Source organism: Notolepis coatsorum (genome assembly GCF_963971535.1).
Source record: "Notolepis coatsorum genome assembly, chromosome: 3".
NCBI classification, from domain to species: Eukaryota; Metazoa; Chordata; class Actinopteri; order Aulopiformes; family Paralepididae; genus Notolepis; species Notolepis coatsorum.
The window spans coordinates 21059202-21083849 of record NC_140167.1 but is presented as its reverse complement, the minus strand read 5'-3'; the positions used below and the strand labels follow the sequence as shown (position 1 = coordinate 21083849).

Sequence of the window (24648 nt, the reverse complement as noted above, 5' to 3'; positions counted from 1 at the left end):
AAAGCATTGAAGCCGTCCCGTCCAGCAGAGGTCGCCAGCACCCAACACGCGCTCTGCACACCACTGCCCCTGCTCCAACCCCGCTTGCTAGTCCCTGCGACGAGGACCGTCGTCACCATCTTGCCACCCGGACGGTGGTAGAGCGGCGCGGCCGCCATTGTGGTAGAGTACTTTAGGGCTTCGGCGCCCAGGATCTATTACTACCAGTTCATAGGGGTACCCCGAACAATACAGGCCGGCATTAGCATAGGGCTTTTGTTTTGGGTAATTGTGGGTCCACACTTTTGTTTTATTTACTTTTATTTGAGCGTGATAATGTGTATGTTCCTTGACATAATATTCCCATCTACTTAACCATTTCCCTCTTGGAGGTAAATGTAACGTTACCCTATAAGTAGAGCCTTAGGAGGCATCCTTATTGGTACTAGCCCAGACGTGGGTAAGGAGTGCAGCACCTTGAAGGCTATTACATTCGGGTCAGCAATACCTGGTTCTATACTGTGTGGGTGTATGATACAAGTGTTTCCAGATATTGAGTTAAAGACTGAAGTAACCATAATAATAATAATATAATAATAACTTTATTTGTATAGCACTTTTCATACAGAGGTTGCAGTTCAAAGTGCTTCACAACAGTAAAAAATACAGGCATAAGCGAGCATAAAAAGATAGACAGGTAGAATCACAGTGTTTCACATTAGGATCTAGCATCCCAATAGGCTCTCCGCTTACAGTTTTCAGTAACACAAATAGTAAAAATAGTTTAAAATGATTCAGTTTAAAAATAGTAAAAAAAAAATTATAAAATAGAACGGACATAAAAAATACAGGCATGAGCGAGCATAGCAAGATATGGCAAATCACAGTGTTTCACATTAGGATCTAGCATCCTAATAGGCTCTCTATTCAGTAATACTCCTGTAATTCCCAACATACTTCACAGCAGGCACGTGCATACATAGGGGTGAAGGGGTGCCCGGGCACCTGCCTTTTTCATTTCTCATTAGAAAGTAAATGTAAAAGTAAATGTAAAGTGCCCTTTTTATGCCACCCTCTTTTTTTTTTTTTACAGTTGCACATATATATATATACTGCCCTGCCCTTCCAAATGAAAGATGTCACGATAGAATCTAAATATTAGGTAAAGAAAGAGAGAGAAATGCCACCCCTCTCGTAAATAATAGGTCCTTCCAGCCAACATGTAAACCGCGCAGGGCCAGCAGTGCACTGAACAGGAAATTGATATCCAGCTGTTGTTGAGCTCACAGTGCCCTCACACTCGAGTTGAGACCTCTTTTTTTACAGTTACTATTTCAACTAAAACAAAGCAAGAGTACACATCAGGTAAGGTATTTGCCCAACAAAATAAAATGTCGGGTTTGCAGTGCACTGTATATTTTCGTGAAACACGTCGCCAGCCCCTCCCTGTCTGCTGCTGCTAGTGCAGGAAAATCACGCAGCTCTCTCTCTCTCTCTCTCTCTCTCTCTCTCTCTCTCTCTCTCTCTCTCTCTCTCTCTCTCTCTCTCTCTCTCTCTCTCTCTCTCTCTCTCTCTCTCTCTCTCGCAGCTGTTGGTCTGGAGGCATATTGTGTTATTAAAGGGACACTATGTAGTTTTGGTGACATCTATCGGTGAAACTGAATGTACCATGATATACTTGTATTAACCCCAAAAATCGCGCGCTCGCATTACATTTACTAATTATTGCCCTTTTATGATTTCAGGCACCTGCCTTTCGAAAGTCTTGTGCACGTCCCTGCTTCACAGTACATATTGCTGTAACTTTAGTGATATTAGATCACAGGGACTCGAACCCACACTGTAACTTTAGTGATACTAGATCACAGGGACTCGAACCCACACTGTAACTTTAGTGATACTAGATCACAGGGACTCGAACCCACACTGTAACTTTAGTGATACTAGATCACAGGGACTCGAACCCACACTGTAACTGTTATGAAGGATCAGATTAAACCGAATATATATATTTACTACTTGATATATATTGCATAATATTTGTATATCGTCTGATATCCCTTGTGTATTCTTTGTACATATACACGGAATATCCCTTTTACCTAGTACAGACCATAATATTTCGTTCTCCTATTGGATAGCGATCCACTAGGCGCCACTGCCATACCCCCAATGTCTAGTTCAAAGTCACCGCCAAGGCTTGCCTGGACATGCCCGGTTCGGCGCAAGAATACGAGACAGGAATAAGGCTGGTACTAGATTATTCACCGTACGTATAAATACGTCGCAGGTGGATACAGCAGCACTTAGCCTAAAGTCAAGTTAACCTAGAAACGTGTTACCCTCAAACGTTAAAGCCTTCATCACGAGTCAACGACCAAGTGAAGTGAGCAACTGTGCGTCTAAATAGAGCACTTATAACCGCGTGCGAATAGGATAGTAAAGTGTCAGAGCTTAGTGGAATAACATCAAGTTCGACCTAGTTAATGTGAAGTACCGCGCACCGGAGAATCTACACCGGTGAATGCAGAGCCCTTTTCCGGCTGGATTATTATTATATTGCTTTGGTCCTGTGGCTGTTGGAGCGGAGGAGAATCGTCTACACCCACTACTGTGTGGGATTTACCCGTGAGGAACATCACTCGAGCCCGTCTCTGAGAGAGGCTGGCCGGCTTTCACCTATGCTGCACGCATACTTGGATTACAGCTGCTGCTTTCGTCTGCCGATCAAGGGAGTAATGTACCGACTCCCGTAGCTGGAGCTTATTGATTCCCCGTTGATCCAGAGTTTGCATTCGAACATTTCCTCCCCCTGCTGGCCTACAACCGGAGGGACCCTACTAGTATCTCCCGCTGCCCTACTAGTGTACCATAGATATAATTCCTATTGATACAGGTGGTATTCATTATCTCCTGCGTACTATTCTAATGGACTTACGCTCTTGACTTACTCACGCACATTCTTCGCCTTACAAGCGCGACTCTAAGTAAAGTAATGTAATCTACTATTATTGCTGCTAATAAATATTATTCTAACCAAGATTTGTGTGGAACCGTGTCATTGTGGAGGTGTTCATATCATATACCTGTGTACTGTATGGCCAGTAGTAATGTACATAAGACAGTAGTGGTTTAATGATACCATACTTATTAATACAGTCAGGGAATTGTACCCCTCAGTTACAGTAACTTTAGTGATACTAGATCACAGGGACTCGAACCCACACTGTAACTTTAGTGATACTAGATCACAGGGACTCGAACCCACACTGTAACTTTAGTGATATTAGATCACAGGGACTCGAACCCATACTAAATAGTGGGACCTATTGCATGAACAAATAATCACAGTGTTTCACATTTGGATCTAGCAAATAATAAAAATAGTTTAAAATGATTCAGTTTAAAAATAGTCATCAGTAAGAAGTAAGAAGTGCAATAACCGACACATGAATTTGATAGGCAGTGTATAAGAGTAGGCAGGGTAAGAATAGTGCAGGTAAATACAAGTTGTGTCAGGATATCCCTGATGTTTCCTCTTGCCACTAGGTGGTAGCAGATATCTATCAGTGAAATGCCTGAGCAAAGAGATAGGTTTTAAGCTGTCTTTTAAAGATGTCTAGCGAGTTGGCTTCCCTGATGTTTTGGGGTAGTTTGTTCCATAGTTTTGGGGCATAGTTGATAAAGGCTGCATTACCAATCCTCTTTTGACTTCTTCTGGGAGCCTCTAGTAGTCCAGCAGCTGATGATCGCAGTGTTCTTGCTGGTGTGTAATTTATTAGAGTGTTGGCGATGTAGCTAGGTCCCTGTCCATTTAGAGCTTTGTATGTAAGGAGAAGGACCATAAAGTAAATTCTAAATGTTACAGGAAGCCAGTGTAAAGCAGCTAAGACAGGACTAATGTGCTCTCTCCTTTTGGTTCTAGTTAGCAGTCGGGCTGCAGAGTTTTGGATTAGCTGAAGCCTCTCTGTGGTTTTCTTAGGGAGACCTGTGAAAAGTGCATTACAGTAGTCTAACCGGCTAGATATGAATGCATGAATTAGCTTCTCAGCATCGTTCTGATTAATAAATGGTCGTACTTTTGCTATATTTCTGAATTGGAAGAACGATGTTTTCGTCACTTTGCTAATATGAGAATTGAAGTTCAGTTCTGAATCTATGATAACCCCAAGACTAGTGACCTCAGATTTGATCCAAGGGGTTAGTCCCCCCAGGTTCTTTATTAATGTTTCTTTTTTAGTTTTGGAGCCGATAATTAGAATTTCAGTTTTGTTCTCGTTTAGTTTCAGGAAGTTCTTACTCATCCATTTATTTATTGCCAGTAAGCAGTCAGTAATGGAGCTAATCGCTGTATCATTTGGTTCAGCAGATATGTACAGTTGTGTATCATCCGCATAGCTATGGAAATCTACATTATGTTCTCTGATGATATCACCCAGGCCAGCGGTAACATGTAAAGGGAGAAGAGTAAAGGACCTAAGCAACTCCCTTGTGCAACTCCATAGTTGTTGTCGTATATATCAGACATGTGATCTCCTAGTTTAACATAGAATTTCCTCCCTCTGATGTATGTTTTAAACCAGCCCAGCACATGTTCTGAGAAACCGACATGGTTTTCAAGACGATCGATTAGAATATCGTGATCGATTGTATCAAATGCTGCACTGAGATCTAACAGGATAAGGATGGAGATCTTATTCTCGTCAGAGTTTAGTCTGAGGTCACTGATTATTTTGGTGAGGGCAGTTTCAGTGCTATGATATTTTCTGAATCCTGACTGAAATTCTTCTAAGATGTTGTTTTCTTCAAGAAAGGAATTTATTTGAACTGAAACTATCTTTTCAAGTACTTTACTAATGAATGGTAGGTTGGATATTGGATGATATCGATTGTGTCAAAACGGCGCCGTTGGAGTATCTGCGCCGAGTCTCTTTCCACCCTTTCTCTTATCCTTAGTATCCATGTTGAGTCTTTATGTCTTTTGATATAGTTAGTAGAAGGTCTTATTAATATATACGATGTGGTTTAATCTCATTAGTATTGTTAAAATAAGGTTTTTAAACGAAAATATAGTTGACGGGAGTGGAGCTGTAACCAAACGCGTGTCGCTACATATTGCATTCAAACATATATTTTTATGGCATTTCTGAGGACAATTTTGTTCCCTAATGGTAAGAGTGTGATCCATCGAAATCAGTGTTTTTGCTAATCATTGACATTATGCTAGCCTGTAATAATCCCCCCAGAAAATCCACTTTGCTTTTGATATATTGAAAATATATAAAGAAAAAAAGAAAATGTTTTTTTAACAATAATTTGTGATGCCATCACAAACACTGGCATTTAAAGGGTACACATTCTAAAATTGGCATGAATGAAATCTCCGTTCCGGCTCTGTCAAGTTTGGCAACACGGACTCTCTGCTACATTCTGAAGACGCTTGGGACTTCGTCAGACTCAGACTCCTGCACTGGGAGACTGAGACTTGACGCTCCCTCCAGGTTCTCCGACTTGACTACAAGACTGGTGCTACTGCAGTTCTTGCCATACCAAAATGACGCCCCTGTGCTACTGCCGTCTCTTTGAAACATCTTTCGCAGGGTGTGCCTTTTATTCCAACCTTGGCTTTCAGCACACTTGTAAGCACATCCAAAGAGATCAGGAAACATCTCCAGGAGGTCAATTTTGTCTGCGTCCTTATCCTCAGAACTGTGGGGAAAGAACAGTACTGAACAGTTACCAATTCTCCACAGCATGCATTAACATTAACATTAACATTTGGTTGGATGCCAAACTTATTTTCATTGTACTGTACTTGTGCTGTATAATGACAATACATTTGAATCTAATCTAACCTAACATAATATAATATAATGTAATATAATAATATAATCAAACCTAATCTAATCTAATCTAACTCATGTGAACCACTTAATAATAATATGTCAGTAGTACAAAGCACCCATTTTTCTTTGAAAGATAAATGTAGTTTGTCGAGTTAGCAAATGGCCCAGTGTGGCTTTCCGTTGTGTGATCATCTAATTGATTGATTGATTGATTGAAAACTTTATTTAACAGATTGCAGAATGGGTACAATACAGTACGGCTCAATACACACAATTGTTAAGGGGATGCAGACCAGAGAAAGACTTTCGTCTTGTTTACATCAGGGTCCCCCATTATTTATTCTTATTACATGGCGTTTTCACATTCGCCGAAATGCTTGCTTGTGATTGGTCAACAGCCCCCCGACAGCGGTCATTATTTTTCAATAATGACCGCTGTTTTTTCAATAATGACCGCAGTGCGCAGCTGTTGGCAATCAAGCCCACTGACACACACTGTTTCAGTGCAATTCAGTGCTGCCGGCGATGACAGGGGGCGGAGCGACGAGCGGAGCCAGAACACAGCGGAGCCAGAACAGAGGCTGCTGCCCGCGATAATAATAATCACTTTATTTGGGCTGACAGAGCCACAGAACAACTGCGATTTGTCAAATGAATTAGGTATATTGTTAGTAAGTTAGCCATGTAATAAGCGGGATAATGTATAGCTTTACTCGGTCATTGTCGCAAAATAATTGACCTTCACTGACGTTTAAAACACCTCGCCGAAGCGGCTCGGTATTTTAAACTATGTGTCGGTCAATTATTTTGCGACAATGACCTCGTAGCTATACATTATCCCTTACATAACAAGCAACATAACATAACAATGGATCAGTCTGACTCACTAGTGCTCATGGAAGTTTCGTATGAAGCGCAGTAACCCCAGAGTGTTCTCAGAGTAAGGCTTCTTCTTGCTATCCATCTTCTCGACCAAAGCAGGTGGAAACTGGAATATAAAATATGTTTTAAAATAAACAGGGTATCTGCAGGTTTCAACAAGTAAAATGTAATAACACTTATTAATAACACTTTTTACAATTTAAAACCAATTCCACGACCATATTAGCAAAATAAACGACAACATAGCGACACTGTTTCAATTAGGAATTTAAGACCCCACACACACAGACCCCACAGATACCCTGATAAAGGATCTGCGAGGCCATACAGACAGATGTGAATACAATAAAATAATGTTTTAATACACCTTCAGTTTCCATCGACTGAATCCCTCCCCGGCACATTGGTCCAGTGCTTGAATGAGGTCTCCGTCGGCAGTGTGATAGTTCTGAACCTCCGTCAGATTGCCGATCTTCGTCAAGTATTCCACTCTCCTGAAAGAACGTGGCACGAGAACACGTGTTATATTGCATACTGGCTTCGTGTCTTGCTTCGCCTATTGTACTATGCACGCGACTATTGCGCACATTGAAAGAACTTTTCATGCACCTTTACCTTACATCTACCTAGCTTCCGTAGTATATAAATCAGGTGTAGTGGCCATGCTCACCCTTCCTCACTCTTTCACGCAAAAGGACAGCGCTGTACAAGAGTGTTTCTAAATAAAAAATATACTGACCGTAAGATGGGCCGAGTTCCACCACCACAACGGTCCTTTTCGGGACTACGTCACCGCCAGCGTCCCTGCTGTTGTGGGGAATCTTTGGACTGCCGTGCTCTCAACGAGAGCTCGCAGGTATCCAGAGTAGACGAGAGTGTGAGGCGGCCGTGGTGAGTCCTTTTCGCGGGAGAAAGACCCACGTCCCTGGTTCCAGCGGTGTCTTGGGGACGAAGCGGGTTTCACCTCCGGGCCTCTCGACTTCAGTTCCCTTGATGGCTGACGACCTCAGGCTCACTCTCGGGGTACGCGCTCAGCACACCGATCCGTTGGAACGGCCAGTTTGTGGAGGTAGAGGCTACGGGTCTCTGGAGGCTTAAAGCCGGGACCATAGCCCTGTTCTCAGACTAAATGGAAGTGATGCATTTCACTAGGTATTCTCTATCTAAATAAATAGAGATGAAGGACCCCAAAGCGTACGTTCTGTGCGGCGTGTCAGGGCTAACCACCCCGACCACACAGCATGTATCCCTGGCGGAGGGGGTGCGGTAAATTATTCCTGCAGGCTTGCAGCCGCAGCCTGTGATATTGAGCTCCCTAGGGAGAACACAGAAGCTACTGTGCATTTCACCCGTATGTCGCCATGATTGTGTCAAATGTGAGGAGTAAAAAAAAAAAAAGCCCTACCTGTCCTTTTAAAACGGCGCAGGTGAGGCTGGGTCTGGGGGCTTTAGACCAGTGGGTGCGCTTTGATAATCCGCACGCCTCTGTCTTTTCCCCCGAGATGATGTGCGCTCTGATCAGAAGCTTTTACCTAGGGGTAAATGGGCACGTAAAGTGGCGGGTTGGCGGATAAAGCCAACCCCGTCGCTGCGCGTGTGCATCATTGGACATATTTATCAGAGAGAAGAGGTGCGTCCAGTGATACATCGTATTTATCAAAGGTGGTGGAGGGCAATGCGTTCTTGGATCTCCGAGATGCCGAAACCCTTGCCCGGGCCTCCAGGGCTATACTGCACTTTAACACAGTGTAGGCTGCTGTAGCCTCTGGGAAGACGATGACCCTAGCCACGATGTTCCATACGCATCTGTGGCTAGAGCAGTCATCCCTGGAGGAGGTGAGGAAGGTTCCTCTCCTCAAAGCCCCCCCTCTTAGGATGGCATTTTTTGCCTTGTCCATAGAGGAGGTAGCGGCAACTTGTAATCCAACGAAGCGTCGGATGTGCCTCCAGGCTTCCAGAGAGCTTCCATCCAAGGGAAAGAGAGCGACTGTCTCTCGACCAGCGGCACCAAGAGCGCCGCTCCGCCTCGGCACACCTGGGCAACCGTGGCGATACGAATGTGTGAGTTTATTTTGACTAAATATAAAATCATATTTGGCAATAAAGTTGAGAAAGTTCGTTTGGCCGAACGGCATTACCCATTCGTTAAAATAAAAATACTCTCAGAGAGTATTGCGCCGTCATTCTGCTGTGTCTACTCGCCATTTCATCCCCTAGCGTTTCTAGGGGCTCTGTTTTCCCTTGAGACTGTCTGGCTGCACTAACAACGTCATAGCGAACGGCCCGGCCTTCTCTCCGGTGTAACGTCAGCTGGCCTCCCATGTCTTTTTGTCAGGTTCTATCTGATGGACAGGACTGAAAGCTCTGTCTCTCATGCGGTCCTTAGTGCTGGGACCTCATCGTCATCCTGCTGTTATTGTAAATAGCTGGGATGTGTGATGTAGACTGTGTTTTTACGCACGGTTTACTCGCATTTCGTGCGTTTTAGGGAGCTGCGCCCTGTTATGCATGGTGTCGGTGTTACAGCATGCTCCTCGTTAGGATGAGTGTGGGGCTAGGACCCTCTCCGCTTTTGATGGTCTTGAAGGGACCTCAAGGGTACATTTATCGGGGCTATGCACTTGCTTTTCGCCCATTAGTACAATAGGCGAAGCAAGACACGAAGCCAGTATGAAATATAACAAAGGTTATTCTATAACCCTAGTTATATGAATCTGGCTTTTTCGGCCCTGAGGACCCCAGTCCGTTTTTCGCATGAGATTTGGGCTCGGAAGGGTGAGCATGGCCACTTCACCGGGTTATATACTAACGGAAGTGGGCGTGGCTAGGTAGATGTAAGGTGCATGAAAAGTTATTTCAACGTGCGCAATAGGCGTGTGCATAGTCCAATAGGCGAAGCAAGACGCTTTGCCATTAATCATATAACTAGGGTTATAGAATAACATTCATTCTCAATGGATAAAGAAACCATTTCGGTGGCGATAAAGACTGAGGTGCTTCTATATCAACCTTTCACTTGACCAGAAGAAGGGATGAGCCAAACATTCATCCACTGTAGGTCTTTTCTTTGGGTCTTCATGGATCATGCACTCAATGAGATGCTTTGCAACTCCATCCTCAATGTGTTTCAGATCGTGACGACCCTCCACAATATTCAACTCGCATCGAAGGGTGTTGTTGCCAAATGGGTGATGTCCTCCAGAGAGGATGTAATATATCAACATCCCCGCCACCTTAAGAAATAGCATATTATGATTTAGTCATCAAAGTATGATTTTTCACTGTTTTAAAGGAGAACTTCATCCAAAATTGCACCCCTGAATTGAAGATTATTTCAATGTCTCCAAGGTGAACGTCAAATCCAAAAAAAACTGTAGAAATACTTGATGAATTGAAGTTAATATGGATTTGGTTTAACAATAGAAAAACAATATCAAAACATCCGTTTACAAACTATCTTACAACTTGAAACTTTTCACAAAGATCTTGCTAACGGAAACAATCCACCTGGACCTGCTCACTTCCCTCCTCCTATTCAGAGACTTTTCCCTGCTCCTCATCATCCACCCATCTGTGGTCCTGTACCCCCACCTGCTGGACAAGTGCCCACACTACTGTTTCTGCTTGTTATTCACTTGTGTCTTGTAAGTCTGTCATTATTCCTTAGTGTACTCCCTGTCATCTTGTCCCTTCCTGTGTACCTATTGCCTGCTGTATTCCCTTGTCTGGTTTAGTGTTATGTCTCCAGTGTGTGTGTGTGTGTGTGTATTTGTTATCAGTCCTGTCTTGTTTTAGTGTCACTGTAGTCTGTCAATGTTTCCCTCCCAGTTGTCTCTCATTCCAATCAACCCTCATGTGTCATTTAGTCTGTGTATATATGTTCTGCCCTCCACTGTGGTTTCATTACTCTGTATCCTGTCGTTCGTGGTTCATGCTGTGCATTCTGTATCCTGTCGTTCGTGGTTCATGCTGAGTATTCTGTATCCTGTCATTTGTGGTTCATGTTGTCTATCCTGTGTATCCTGTTCCATTGTGGGTTTCCCAGTAAAGTCCTTTGGAATCACACCCGCCGTCTCCTGCCTGCTCTCTTCTCGTTCTGTCCTGCATTTGGGTCCTACACACCCCCAAACCCTAACAGGAATGTGTCTTGAAGCTACTGAGGCTAACAATTTCCCACTTGCAACGTTGTGAATACCACAATGGTGGGTTGTTCTCATTAGGGATGCACCGATATATTTGTCATCAAATTAACATGTGTTAATTTGTCCCAATTTGTTTTACTAAGTTAGGAAAGTAATGTTTTAAATGTCTTAATTTGTTACATTTAATTTCACTAAGTTAGGAAAGTAATGTTTTAAGTCAAGCCTGACGTTGCCTTGCACAAACGAATGATCCCAGTCTCTTCCACACAGTGAGGCATAGTTTATTAATTGAACAATGGGTATCGGATCGGTACTCAGTATCGGCCGATACCCAAAGCCCAGGTATCAGTATCGGGACTGAAAAAGTCGAGTCGTGCATCCCTAGTTCCATTTGAAGGCAACACTTAACCGGAAATGATTTCATTAGCAAGGTTTCATTAGCAAGGTAGGTCTGACCTCGACTAGTCGAATAGTCGACTAATCGATCGAAAGGAGCTGTAGTCGACTGCCAATTTCTCAGTCGAATACAAAAAGCAAAGAGGCCTAGAAGCGTGACTAACGCTAATGGTGCGGATACAAGAGAGGCTAACTGCCTAAGAAAACGGGCACAGAAAGAGGATTTCACTTGTATAATGAACACACTAGACCAGTGGTTCTCAAACTTTTTACACCAAGTACCACCTGAGAACGTAGCTGGCTCTCCAAGTACCACCATATGACCGGCGTTAAAATACAGTCTATTCAGCTATGCACAGTTCACGCAGGAGGCAAATGTATTCCTAATACCATTATTTATTGTTAACTTTTGTCAGACACAGCCACAATGTACAAAGGGATAGCACTAGAACTAGCAAACGCTTCCACACAACTCATACAATGCAAGGGGCATTGAGAACATAATAACTAACATTCTCACATAGCAAGTGAGAAAATTAAGAACAACTGTATTTCAGAAAATGTACTTAATTCTCTCTCTCTCTCACTCGATCACTCTCTCTCTCTCTCTCTCTCTCTCTCTCTCTCTCTCACACAGCAAGCAATTGTCCGTCATTCTCTCTCACACTCACACACACACACACACACACACACACACACACACACACACACACAATTATTTTGTTACAAAAACTTAATTTCCTGCATTCTGGTGGGCATCACAAATTATTGTAAAAAAGAAAAGAAAACACATATTCAATACATTTTTGAATGTTTACCCTTTAAATGCCAGTTTGTGTGATGGCATCACAAATTATTGTTAAAAAAAACACACAAAAAGTTAAATATTTACAATATATCAAATGCAAAGTAAATTTTTCTGGGGGGGGTTATTACAGGCTAGGCATGTGTCAATGATTAGCAGCAACACATATTTTGATGGATTTTTTGTAATGTCAGATTTAACACCAACTCTTTTCAGAAAAGTGGGAATATTTCATTTTTTATCTGACATTACAAGAAATCTAAAAATAAATGGTTATGATCAGGGCTGAAGTTGAATTAAAGATGTATGACTGTTTAGACTGCATTACTCTCTGTCACAGTGATCTCCTGGTTGTTCCCCACTTAGATTATCTAACTATCGCGCTGCCGCAACCAGAAACACTGGCCTGGCCTGCTTCTAAGTTCAGTGGCCTGACTGCAAAAAAAAGAAAAAAAAACGTTTTTTTTGTGCTTTTTTGGAAATGTTTTCAAGTACCACCAGCAGTACCACCAAGTACCACTAGTGGTACGCGTACCACAGTTTGAGAACCACTGCACTAGACAAATATCAAGATGTATCCATCAGTGGATCAATTGCATGCTTTCAACTACCCCACTATCGGCTCATTTTGGCCAATCAAAAACTATACAAATTCTTAGTCGTGGAAAGGCCTAGCGAGAAGTTAAGAATCTTCATGAAGTCAAGGCATCACAGGGTGATGGGTTTTTATAAAAGCTCACCTGAATATCGGAGCTCCATCTATATACTACCGGTAGGCCGGTAGGTTGGTCTTCATATTCCAGAGTTTCCTTGGCCATCCAGCATCTTGTTCCTGCACTGCCCGTGCGCACGCTGGTTTGGTCTTTGGGTAAGCGTCGGCTGATGCCAAAATCAGCTAATCTTGCCCTCCCCATTACATCTGCAGGACAAAAAGTGTAAACAATTATCACAATCTTAGATTGACAATGTGTCAAGTTGTTTGTCTTCAGAGGAATTATCATGTAAATGAAAGTATCTAGTAACCTTACCCTATCATTGAAGGGGAATTTCAATAAATTGTAACTATTTTAACTGTCCCTGCATTGGTGGGTTTGAATCCCCTTAAGACTTTTTGCTTGTGATGCTTGCTTGTTTTTAATTAGGATCCCAACTTCCCTATTTATTTTACTATGTATAAAACAATTTACTAACTTCAAAACGAATTTCAAAACGAAATCAAACCAACATTATCCCTCCATAAAGCTTCAGACTATACTGTCACATTTTAAGTAATTCATTTAGAATTCAGTGACCAATGACATCACTGGACAACAAAATGTGATTATTAATGTATCTCTAGTTATAAGAATGAGTGGAGAGCTTCAAAACTAGCACTATGGGTAATCCCCAACAGCAATTGGGATGTGAACACTAGGCTTTCCGAGGTAGTGATAGCAAAACTAGCGGTTAGCTAAACTCATAGCAGAAATGCTCTTTTTTTGCACATTACTCACTGGTGAAAAATAATAAAAGTACAACAAGTAATTATTTACACATTAACATGTGAATATGATGCACATCTTCTCGTTATCTATCTATAGACATCTGTAAACCTTTTTATGTGTTCTTATTCTTGTACTTTATAACTATGCCCTTCACTTTTAAGCTGTTGATTGTTATTTTATTCTTCTAGTGATTGTATTGTTTCATATTTCAGGGAATGAATATTGCATGTTTCATAATTCCTTATTTACAGACTTACCTATCAAAACATTCTGGGGTTTCATGTCCCGGTGGAGAATCTGAGGGTTTTCAGAATGAAGTACACTGAGGCTGTTGAGAACCTGATCCACAAGTTCTCTCTTTTTGTCTTGAAACTGAGAGTCCCTGATGTATTCCTCCAGGGTACATTCACACAGTTGAAGACAAAGATAACCAAAGTTCTCATCCTGTTCAAAGTCAATGTATCTCACGATGGACGGATGGTCAAGTCGTGGAAGACGTAAGAAACACTCCTCATTCTTCAGCACCTTGTAGTTGGATAAAGACATTCTCTTGACGGCGACTTCCGTGCCATCATTTCTCAGGCCCAAGAAGACCTCGGTGCCATCGCTTCCCTTTGCTATGCGGAATTCCTCGTCTTTCACAAACGTAAGGCTTCCGACTCGGACAGCTTTACTCTCAGCGATGTTAGCCAGCTTCTCTAACTGTTGGCTCCATCTCTTACTGATTCTGAGCCATTTCCTTGGCTTCTGTGATGCAACAGTATTGGACTGGAATGGCTGAGCACGTGAAAGCTCTGGATTGGCATTGAGAGTACAATCCTTACTTGAGTTGCTTAAGTACTCATGCAAGTCTCTGATCCTTTCCTTCAGGTTGTCATCATTCAACCCAATCCAACTAGACCTAAGCACATACTCAGGCACAGAGTCTATTCCCCTTGACGTTAAGATACCAGGGATAAACTCAAATGACAGCAGGTGTGCAAGTATGCCATATGAGTATATTCTCATGGCCTTGGGAATGCAACCCTTATCCTTCACAAAATGGACAATTTCTGTGCATAATTCCTCAATGAGAACTAGATTCGAGCAGTCCTTGGCTTTTGTTTTCTGTGTGATCACATAGAGTGTCTGCAGCAGAAGTTCCAGCATCTTAAGATTTGTTGTCGACAGCTTCAAGAGATTCAGGAGATTACGGATCATGGCCAGTGATGTCTCATTTGAAATCTCTCTCATAGTGCAGAAAACTTTACTTAGACACGAAACAACTGCATGTATATATGCAGTTGGAATGTATGGAAAGCGTTGAATTGCATCCTTGATGTAAAGATTCCGATGATCATCGTCCAGCAGCCACTTCATCGTTTCCTGACCAGCTTCTTCCCCATCGGTACTAAAGAGTATATCGATCAAATTGATATGGGTCTGTGGATGCTCCTCTAGCATCTGTGTATCAAACATTTTGAAAACTTCTGTAGGTGTTTTCTGTTGCACAGCACGATGCTGATCTAAAGAAAGCTCTAGCCTGGAAAAGAATTGATCGCCATTTAATGCACGTTTATGTATCATTTTAGAGATGTTTTCATTGCAAGTAGATTCTCCAGGCAGTCCCAAAAGAAGTAGATTCACAATCGCGCCGGCAGCGATTAGCTCGTTCATGATATCCTCTTTGTCTTTGTGGGCAGCTAATTGAAATGGCGACAATTGCAAGAGATTATCGCTGTTACCGTTTGGATTTGCTTTTTTTGCAAGCAGTTTGCTCACAAAGCTCACAGGAGCTCTGGCAAATGAGGCGCAATGCAGAGGTGTCCAACCCGCCGCAGATGGTTGGTTTGGGTTTGCACCCTTCTCCAGAAGGAAAGTACAGATGGCCTCCTTCTTAGATGCAACTGCAGCAATCAAAGGGGTGATATCGTCATACACGTCAGGGGCAATGATGTCACCCTTCCATGGGTAAAGTTTGTTTATGTTATTGTCGTTGATTAATGTCTTGAGCTTGTCCAGTTCGTTGTTAATAACACATTGTATTATGGGATGTATTTTTCTTGGGAGAACTTCTTGGGTGATTTCCAGCCACATAATCTGTGGAGAGACAAAATTATGAGGTCAATGTAAAATTGTAAATGTTGTAATTCTGTCAATCTTTAACTCAATCAGTGCCATCCACGTAATATAACGTGTTTGCCCGACAACCGTTGGGTGCCAGCCACATAATATAACGTTTTTGGTTCGTTTAAAAAAAAATTATATTAATATCCTATTCACTGTCACAGAGCTGTATTTTGCCTGGAAAAGGCATATTGGGAGTCCGAAGGTGCAGTACCGGCCAGATCCTGGTAGTGGCGTTGTCTCAAGAATGCAGTAACCGCTGTTGCAGACCAGGTGTCACACTGAAATCTCTCCAGGCGGACTTTTTTGTTAGTCTGAAGTAGGGCTGGGCGATATGGCCTAAATATGATATCACGATATTTTCTGACCTTTCGGCGATACACGATACACATCACGATGTTTTTCTTTTTTTCCCCAAACAATTCATTATGAGGCTTACCAAGACAGTATTTGAGTTTGCAAGCTAACATTAAAGACTAAATAAAATACCCATGCATTTAGCATTTTTATATTATATATTAGATTTAGATTATTGGATTATTAGATTATATATTGCATATATTTAGCAATGAGATATTATATGATTTAGATATGAAATATGATTAATTGAAAATGGGGGACCCTGATGTAAACAAGACGAAAGACTTTCTCTGGTCTGCATCCCCTTAACAATTGTATGTATTGAGCTGTACTGTACCCATTCTGCAATATGTTAATAAAGTTTTAAATCAATCAATCAATCAATAAATAGCATTTTAGCATTTTTATGAAACTACTGTATATTTGTATGTCTCTAAATGTTTTGATGAATTGAAAATGGAGGACCCTTATGTAAAAAAGCCGAAAGTCTTTTTCTGGTCTTCATCCCCCAGTCCACTGTTGTTGTATTGAGCTGTACTGTATTGTACCCATTCTGCAATCGTTAATAACGTTTTCATTCATTCGATCATTCAGCCGGCAACAGAATAATTTTGATTGACAGTCGAGTCTGCCAATTACGTCACACCGATTGAACCCGCCCTGCTGTTCTTAGCACCAATCGGCAAGCTCTATGCGTTTTTTACTTCCGCAATTTTTTTTGACGAGAGCTGAGCTCAGCTCAACGACAACAACAGCTCCCTGCGGCAGACGAGTGATTACCAGCGCACCGCAGCATGACTAAACAAGCCATAATGATTTTATTGCAACGAATGTTATAATAAAAGCCTTTCCATACATCTGTCTGATTGAAAACTTTATTAACAGACCGCAGAATGGGCATGCACAACTCCGCACGGGCTGAGATATGAACAGTAACGCTTGCTATCTATGTCGTCATCGGACGTTGCTATGTTTGGGTAAATACGCTAATGTTATTGAACGTGTAACTATATAACGTTAATGCCACAAAACGAATGCCTTTGTTAATAATAATTAGTAACTTTGATGCAGTAGTGTGTGTGGGGGCGGCGTTGTTCAAAAGTTTGAACGGGTGTGGACCAGATTGACGCGACACAATCCTCTTGGGCAAAACATCACGATATCCACAATACGTTAAAAAAGTGTATCGTTAATGAACTGTACCCGATATTTATATAATATCGTCATATCGCCCAGCCCTAGTCTGAAGTGAGGGCTTCACTCGATCGCATGGAATACTTCTTGGGATGCCGAATTCATTATGCAGTAAAGCAGTGCTTCTCAAACTTTTTCTGTCAGGCCCCCCTTTGGCGGACCAAAATATTTTGGGCCCCCCCCCCCCCCCTCGCCCCAACAAAATAGTCATGAAATGGGCCATGTTTAAATTAATTGAAATAACACCAATATCATGACCTTTCAAATTGACAACACCTTCCCTCGCGAGAGCCACCTTGCCTCGCTGTGAAACAGCACTGCAGAATGGTCAGCTCCCATCTCCTCACACAGCGCAGATAACAGGCGCGGTTTCAGGGGTCGGGTTTTGATGAAATTTACCACGTTTATAACTTCTGTCAAAACCTCATTCAGCTCAGGGCTAAGCTGTCTTGACGCTAGCGCCTCTCTGTGAATTTACAGTGCGTCCATTGCGCGTTTGGCGAGACCCCCTTGATGAGCGCCTGTAGCCCCCTCCTTTTCCCTGCCATGGCCTGCGCACCGTCAGAGCAAAAGCCCACACAGTTCTCCCATTTCAGTCCATGTTCTGTCAGGTAACTGTCAATAATTTTGAAGAGCTCATCAGCTGTCGCTCTGTTTTTGACATATTTGCAAAACAGCAGATCTTCACTCAGTGACTGGGAATTTACAAAGCGAACATAGGAAATAAGCAAACAGTCTTTATTGCTCTTTAAGGCAACACGCATGTCATCCTCAAGGCTCAACTTGGCCCTATATTTTGTTTTCAGAGCTGTCATGGATGAAAAGCCAGCTTAACACAGATATGTGGTGCTGAATGGTATCAACACCTTAACTGCTGCATCATGAGATACTTGGTACTCAGCACCACACTCTGAAACTAGCTCTCCAGGTGGTATCAGATGAGATTTCAATGAGTTCTTCCAAGAGTTTGGATGGGGAAGCTTTGTCTCAATGTTGTCTGTAAAGTTTTTTTTATCCAGAGTAACTTGGTAATCCTTTTCTGTGTTTTATTAAATAATGATTTTCAGATTTTGAGAAATGGTCAAACTTATCCAAATATGGTATTTTCATGGAGAACCGTGCAGCTGCAACAGATAGCACTTTAGTGAAAATCTTCTGTAATCCAATTTTTTTTTATTTATTTTTTTATTTTTTTTATCTCAAGGCCCCCCCCCCTGTCATGCCTCTGCGCCCCCCTTGGGACCATCAACAAATCAATCTTAACTATATTCACAGGACATACTTGACTCCTATAAGACTGAACAGAATGGGTCTTAAACAAGACTCCAAATGCTCCCAATGTACAAATGGAGACGAAGGGACATTTATGCACATGTATTGGGACTGCCCACCAGTTAAGGCATTCTGGAAAGATGTGACCCAACAATTATCAAAACTCGTATCTTGGAATATACCTGTACACCCCTCTGTATTACTATTGAATGATGTTTTTGAGTTTGCAGTAAATCCACAGCTAAAGAGTTTTATCGGGTATCACAGTAGCTAAAAAGCTGATCGCATCACGCTGGTTTCAACCGGAAAAAATTTGCCGGAAAGTTTGGTTTCTTACATATCTCGATGTGATTTATCAAGAAATATCTACAGCAAGAATTCTGGGTCTCAATGAATCCAAAATGTCAATGTGGTTAGAAGTGGTGGAGAGAATAAAAGCTAGCTTATAATGGTAGTGTCTGGTTAGGAGCGAGGGATAATGGAGGTACTATCCAAAGAGGGGTCCGGGAGGGGGGGGTTCGAGCTGGAGCATATGTGTGTAGGGTTTTAGATAACAGGTATTAGGGGTATATCCTGTATAAGACATTGGTATAATTGGTAATTTCGTTGGATATACACTGTATACTGTAAAGTATTATTATATTTTTTTTTTGCTTTCTGTTTCTGTGCTTGCATGTCATTTTAGTCATCTTAATTGTTAATTTCATTATGCATTGTGTGTTGAGTACTGACTTTTAATAATTTTGTTTTGCAATAATAAAAAAAAAGAAAAAAAAGAAAGAGAAACACTGCAGTAAAGGATATGCCAATGGACATATGATCTACCAGATGGCGATCAAATAATTGGAAAATTCTTTTTGGAATCCAACCGGCCAAAGGTAAGAGCAATTTGACGTCAATTTCAGCTTGATCGTGCAAGGATTTAATAGCCATCCCCCAGATCAGCCTATGTTGTGGTAATAACGAATGCCGTTATTGGCAATCAATTAATCAGAAACTACTTCCCCTGCACCCCCTTTCATGCATTCATGATGGAACATAATACTGATCATATGCATTTGGATTTTTAACTGTCGTGTGTAGGGACGAAACGCCAATGGATTTAACGTTATTAGCAACGTTATTATGCATCTTGAACGGAAGGTTTGTACTGTCAATTGACAATAATATTGGATACATAGCTATAATATAAAATATAGATTTAGCTCTACAAACAATGTGACGCACAGTGCAAAGTTGTAATGGAAAGCTGGCCTAACTACAGCGGGCCCAGTCTAATAGCTGGCACTGATTGAGTTAAAGGAACAAACCGACATTATGGGAAATTACCATCTTCTCCAGAGTCAGTAGCGCATTCAGCAGAAAGCTATCCGGCTGCAAACTAGCCTAGCTTAGCACACATCTGGATACGGACCATTAGCCTAGCTTAAATGGTAAATGGACTGCATTAATATAGCGCTTTTATCCAAAGTGCTTTACAATTTGTTCCTCACATTCATACACCAACGGCGGAGGTAACCATGCAAGGTGCCAATCTGCTCATTGGGAGCAATTAGGGGTTAAGTGTCTTGCTCAAGGACACTACGACACGCTGCCGGAAGGAATGGAAATCTAACCTTCCAATTACCAGATGACCGCTCTACCTCCTGAGCCACTGTCACCCCTTAAAACTCAGAGAGAGGCGTTTTTGGCCAACAGCTAGGCTAGCTGCCTGGACCGTAGCCACTTCTATTTTTTTTTTTTTAAACTACATTTTTTATTTTCAATTTTGATTTACAAACATACAGGTACAAAATACAAAATACACATACAAAATTCACAATACTATTAAACAGACAGAAACAATAGAGAAAAAATTATAATATCAAAAAGAAAACTGAAATAAAAGACAGGGTGTGACATGGGTTCATTGGTCATTTCTATCTTTACATTTTTTATTTACGTTTCAATTTATTTTCTTGTTTCCCTTTCATCCTTCTGTGATGTCGTTCCTCTTCTTCCTATATTCCTCCCACTTTTCCCATTTTGACTCAAATGTCTCCTCTTGCAGCCTCAGCATATGCGTGATTCTCTCCATTTCCTGTATCCCCTCTATTATCTAAGATTTAAGATTTGTTTATTAAGGACAATGCAAATTAATGAACATCATTTACATGTGTATGCATAACATCACAGCATGATAAGGACGTAAATATGCCGGGAATAGCACAGGGCTAATTTCCACCCGTAGTCCTAACATAAAACAAACACAAAACGGACCATACAACGTTCATTCATAAAAACTGACATCACTGACATGACCACATTAACATGACATTCAGTCAGTACAACATCACTAACATCCCTAATGAGTGCATATTTGGCTGTCTAACAGCCATTTCCTGAGTTGGCCCCTAAAGGTGGACAGGGTGGTACATTCCCTTAAGGGGACCGGAAGGCTGTTCCATGTTCCACTTCCCTTTATCGATAGAACATTTTTGCTGAAGGCAGTCTTTCTAAAATGGACCTCACAATCCCCTCTGGTGTTTGACCTAGTGGCTAATCCAGTGTTCCTTTTCTCGTGGATAAACTCCTTGAGAGGGGGAGGGGCTAATCTGTGCAGGAATTTATATACAAAGCAGGAACTTTTATAACGTCTGAGGTTTTCAAAATTAAAAATGTGATGCTTATCCAGGATTTTACAGTGGTGGTATGAGTACTGTTTCCTGTCATATACCTTCAATGCTCTGTTGTAAAGTTGTTCTATGGGTTTCATGGCTGTGGCCCCAGTAAATGACCAGTTTAGAAGGCAATATTCAATGTGAGAGAAGACCATACAGTGTAGGTATGTCTTTGCGGCTTCAAGTGTTAGGGATGGCCGTATTTGTTTGAAGTTGGAAATGTTGAAGTTGATGGTGTTCCTCACTTTCTTTATGTGTTTCTTAAAGGTCAGGTTTGAGTCCAAGATGACCCCAAGGAATTTGAAGTGGGAAACAAGTTCTAGTTCTTCCTTCCTTCCCTCCTTCCTCAGGAACACATTGGACCGCTTGATGGTTTCTGGACGCTTGCTAAAGAACATGCACATAGTCTTTTTCGCATTAAGTAGGAGACAAGTGCTGTTTAGCCAGCATTGTACCTTGTCTAGTGCGCATGTGAGCCTAGATGTAAACAACTCTATGTCCTTGCCCTGTGTGTAGATGACTGCGTCATCGGCATACATCTGTACATTGAGTTCGGGACACACATTTGGCAGGTCATTGATATACAGGGAGAATAGCAGGGGCCCAAGGATTGATCCCTGAGGGACACCTACAGGGTTGTCTAGATATGGGGACTTGGCACCATTGACCGTGACACATTGTTTTCGGTTTGATAATTAAGCATTACATCACACGCAGGAGTGGTTTGTGACCAATAAACCATGCCTAGGGGTGGTTGTTAGGCCCGAGGCGCAGCCGAGGGTCGTTAGACCCCCCTAGGCATGGTTTATTGGTCACAAATCACGACTGCACGTGGTGTAAAGCTTTTATACAACTGCCAGATTCATCCAACCTTATTTCTATACAATAAACACACATTAATCGAAGATTTATTGAAAAAACCATCCGCCAGAAAAAGTAGTTCCCACAACTCCATGTGGAAGCAGCTTGAAGTGCATCCAACCAAACTAACACATCCAACTGTGTATTATTGGAATGATTGAGAGAAGTTGCCTCATGTGGAAGCAGCTTGAAGTGCATCCAACCAACTAACACATCCAACTGTGTATTATTGGAATGATTGATTGAAAATTTATTAAAACGTTTTCTTTGCCCTATAGGAAAAAAACGTTTTCTTCGCCCTATTTTTTTATTTATTTCTTTTAGCCTAAACTTAACCAGTTGGAAACCAGGGGTACAGTAATAAAATTAGCAATCAACCAATCAATCAATTCAATAGACCATGCTCACTTAAAACAGCGCTGCTTCTCTCTCAGTCTGACTCCCCCGCTGTTGCAGACAGGAGTGTGTGTGTGTGTGTGTGCGTGTGTGTGTGTGTGTGTGTGTGTGTCACAGTGTGTGTGTGCGTGTGTGTATGTGTGTGTGTGTGTGTGTGTGTGTGTGTGTGTGTGTATGTGTGTGTTTGTGGGTACGCCAGCGTCGGACAGTGTGAGAGAGAACGCTGCAGTCGGAAAGTAGGAAGGAAGAAATTTAAATCAATCAATTAATCTATCAATCAATCCGCGATTTTTCTTTTGTTCTAGATTGAGTCAAGACCCATCAATTACATCATCCAACATTGTTTAAAATACTAACACATTCCCCTTGACAGAATCGCTTCATATTTAGTCGTTATGGTGCTTTCAACATAACCATTTGTTCTCCGCGATCCTGTTTTCTCCCGGAGTGAGCCGGGGAGGGTTATGTGATTTGGTTGTGGGCGGGTCCTGAGCCCAGGACCGTGGATTGTTACCAATAAAGACGTGTGAATGGCCAATCAGAATCGAGAAATTTGCATGCCGTTGTATAAGTAGGATCTAAACCATTCTATTGTAGCAGCTGAGAAATTGAAGTGAGTTAGTTTGGTTAGGAGGATATTATGGTTGACACAGTCGAAAGCCTTGCTAAGGTCTAAGAAGATAGCACCAACATTCTTGTTGCTATCTAGTGCACTCTTGACCTTTTCAACAAACAGACAGTTGGCTGACTCTGTTGAGTGAAGGGCACGGAATCCAAACTGCATTGGGTTAAGTGGGGTGGGGCCCAAGTCGAGATGTGATTCGACACCCACTTCTCTGCAACTTTGGATATGACAGGAAGTATACTGATGGGCCTATAATTGGTCACCAGTGCCTTGTTGCCAGATTTAAAGATAGGGGTCACCATGGCCATCTTCCAGGATGATGGAACTTCCCTGGAGGTGATTGATTGATTCACTAGTAGAGTGATGGGTTTAATGAGTGCATCAGAGTATGTTTTGAGGAAATCAGTGTCAAGCCTGTAGACGTCCTTGGCTTTGGAGCCTTTCAGAGCCAGAATGATCTTTTTCACTTCAGGCTCTGTTATCTCCTCCAGTTCAAAGAGGGCTGGGTGTTGGTTACTGGGTTTGGTAGGATACTGAAGAAAGACAGGGTGTGTCTCTCTGTCCATTGTTCCTTCGTCTGTGCTTCTACCCTGTAGTGCTTTCTTGGCTGCTACTAATAGTATCTTAATCAAATATTTGTCTTCTCCCTGAATGCCTTTCTGTGACAAGTTCCCTAGTACTAGACCTGTCTGGGGTATTTCATAACCTACTATTTCATTTATTATCTCTCCCATCTCTTCCCAATAGTTTCTTATTTTCTGACATCCCCAGAATATGTGTGTGTGGTTCGCTACTTCTTGTCCACATTTTCTCCAACATGGTTTCTGAGCTGGTGTGTAATTGCCCTGTATTTCTGGTGTTATAAAGAATCTAATTATGTTTTTCCACCCAAACTCCCTCCATATCCTTGATCATGTGGTTGATTGTTGTGTCTTACATGTGTTATACCATTCCTCCTCTGTTATCTCTATTTCTAACTCTTTTTCCCACCTTTCTTTTACATACAAGGTTGTAATTCCCTTACTGTCCATTATTTCCTGATATAGTGCTGATTAGGGATGGGTACCGAATTCGGTGCTTTTAAAGGTACTTACCTTTACACGTCGGTACTACCGGGTATCGATTCACGTGAGATACCCTAAACATTTTCTTTTTTTTTAATCTTTTTTTTTCACTTTATTTTATTTATTTTTTTACCTTTTTTCTTTTTGTGTCAACGTTCACACGCACAATATACGTATCAGGGCCGACGTTCCACTCTACTGGTTAAAGTTGCTTACTCGTGAGTAGTACGTTCGCTGATAAAGAAAAATAAGGTCCACAGCCGCTCCGGTGTAAAACAAAGATATCCAAATGGTTTATTTCTCTTCCACAGCGAAGTCTTTCTTTACAGAAGTGATCCTATTTTCGATTCGATTCACAGGTACCGGTACCGGTACCGTATCGGTTCAAATGTGAACGGTACCCATCCCTAGTGCTGATATAACCCTCCCCTTCCTTCCTTAATATGATTTTACCATTATCCTAATTACCCCATTCTGTTCTTTATCTCTGTCTTGTTTTATTTCTTTGTTATAGTAATCTCTAATCTGTAAATATCTAAAGTGGTCTCTATTCTCTCTTAACATTTTTGTAGAGTC

The 24648-nt window shown here is 41.7% G+C and overlaps 1 protein-coding gene and 1 long non-coding RNA gene across 2 annotated transcripts in view; both read right to left on the bottom strand.

Moving 5' to 3' along the window:
* Window positions 1-562: 562 nt before the first annotated feature.
* On the bottom strand, window positions 563-6866 carry LOC311225286. Its single transcript, XR_014619496.1, has 2 exons — window positions 6713-6866; window positions 563-5688 (listed from the first exon to the last, which is right to left on the bottom strand). It is a non-coding gene; the product is annotated as an uncharacterized lncRNA (long non-coding RNA).
* A 199-nt stretch (window positions 6867-7065) lies between these two features.
* The window catches only part of LOC311225722 (uncharacterized protein), a gene marked incomplete at its 3' end in the record, with an annotated part of 96676 nt that continues 79093 nt past the window's right edge, over window positions 7066-24648 (bottom strand). Inside the window, exons 4-7 of the mRNA XM_084311116.1 lie at window positions 13792-15613; window positions 12791-12969; window positions 9717-9940; window positions 7066-7201 (exon numbers count right to left, since the gene is read on the bottom strand). Of these exons, the coding sequence (XP_084167242.1) occupies window positions 7066-7201; window positions 9717-9940; window positions 12791-12969; window positions 13792-15613 (2361 nt within the window). The remainder of the gene's footprint in view (window positions 7202-9716; window positions 9941-12790; window positions 12970-13791; window positions 15614-24648) is intronic.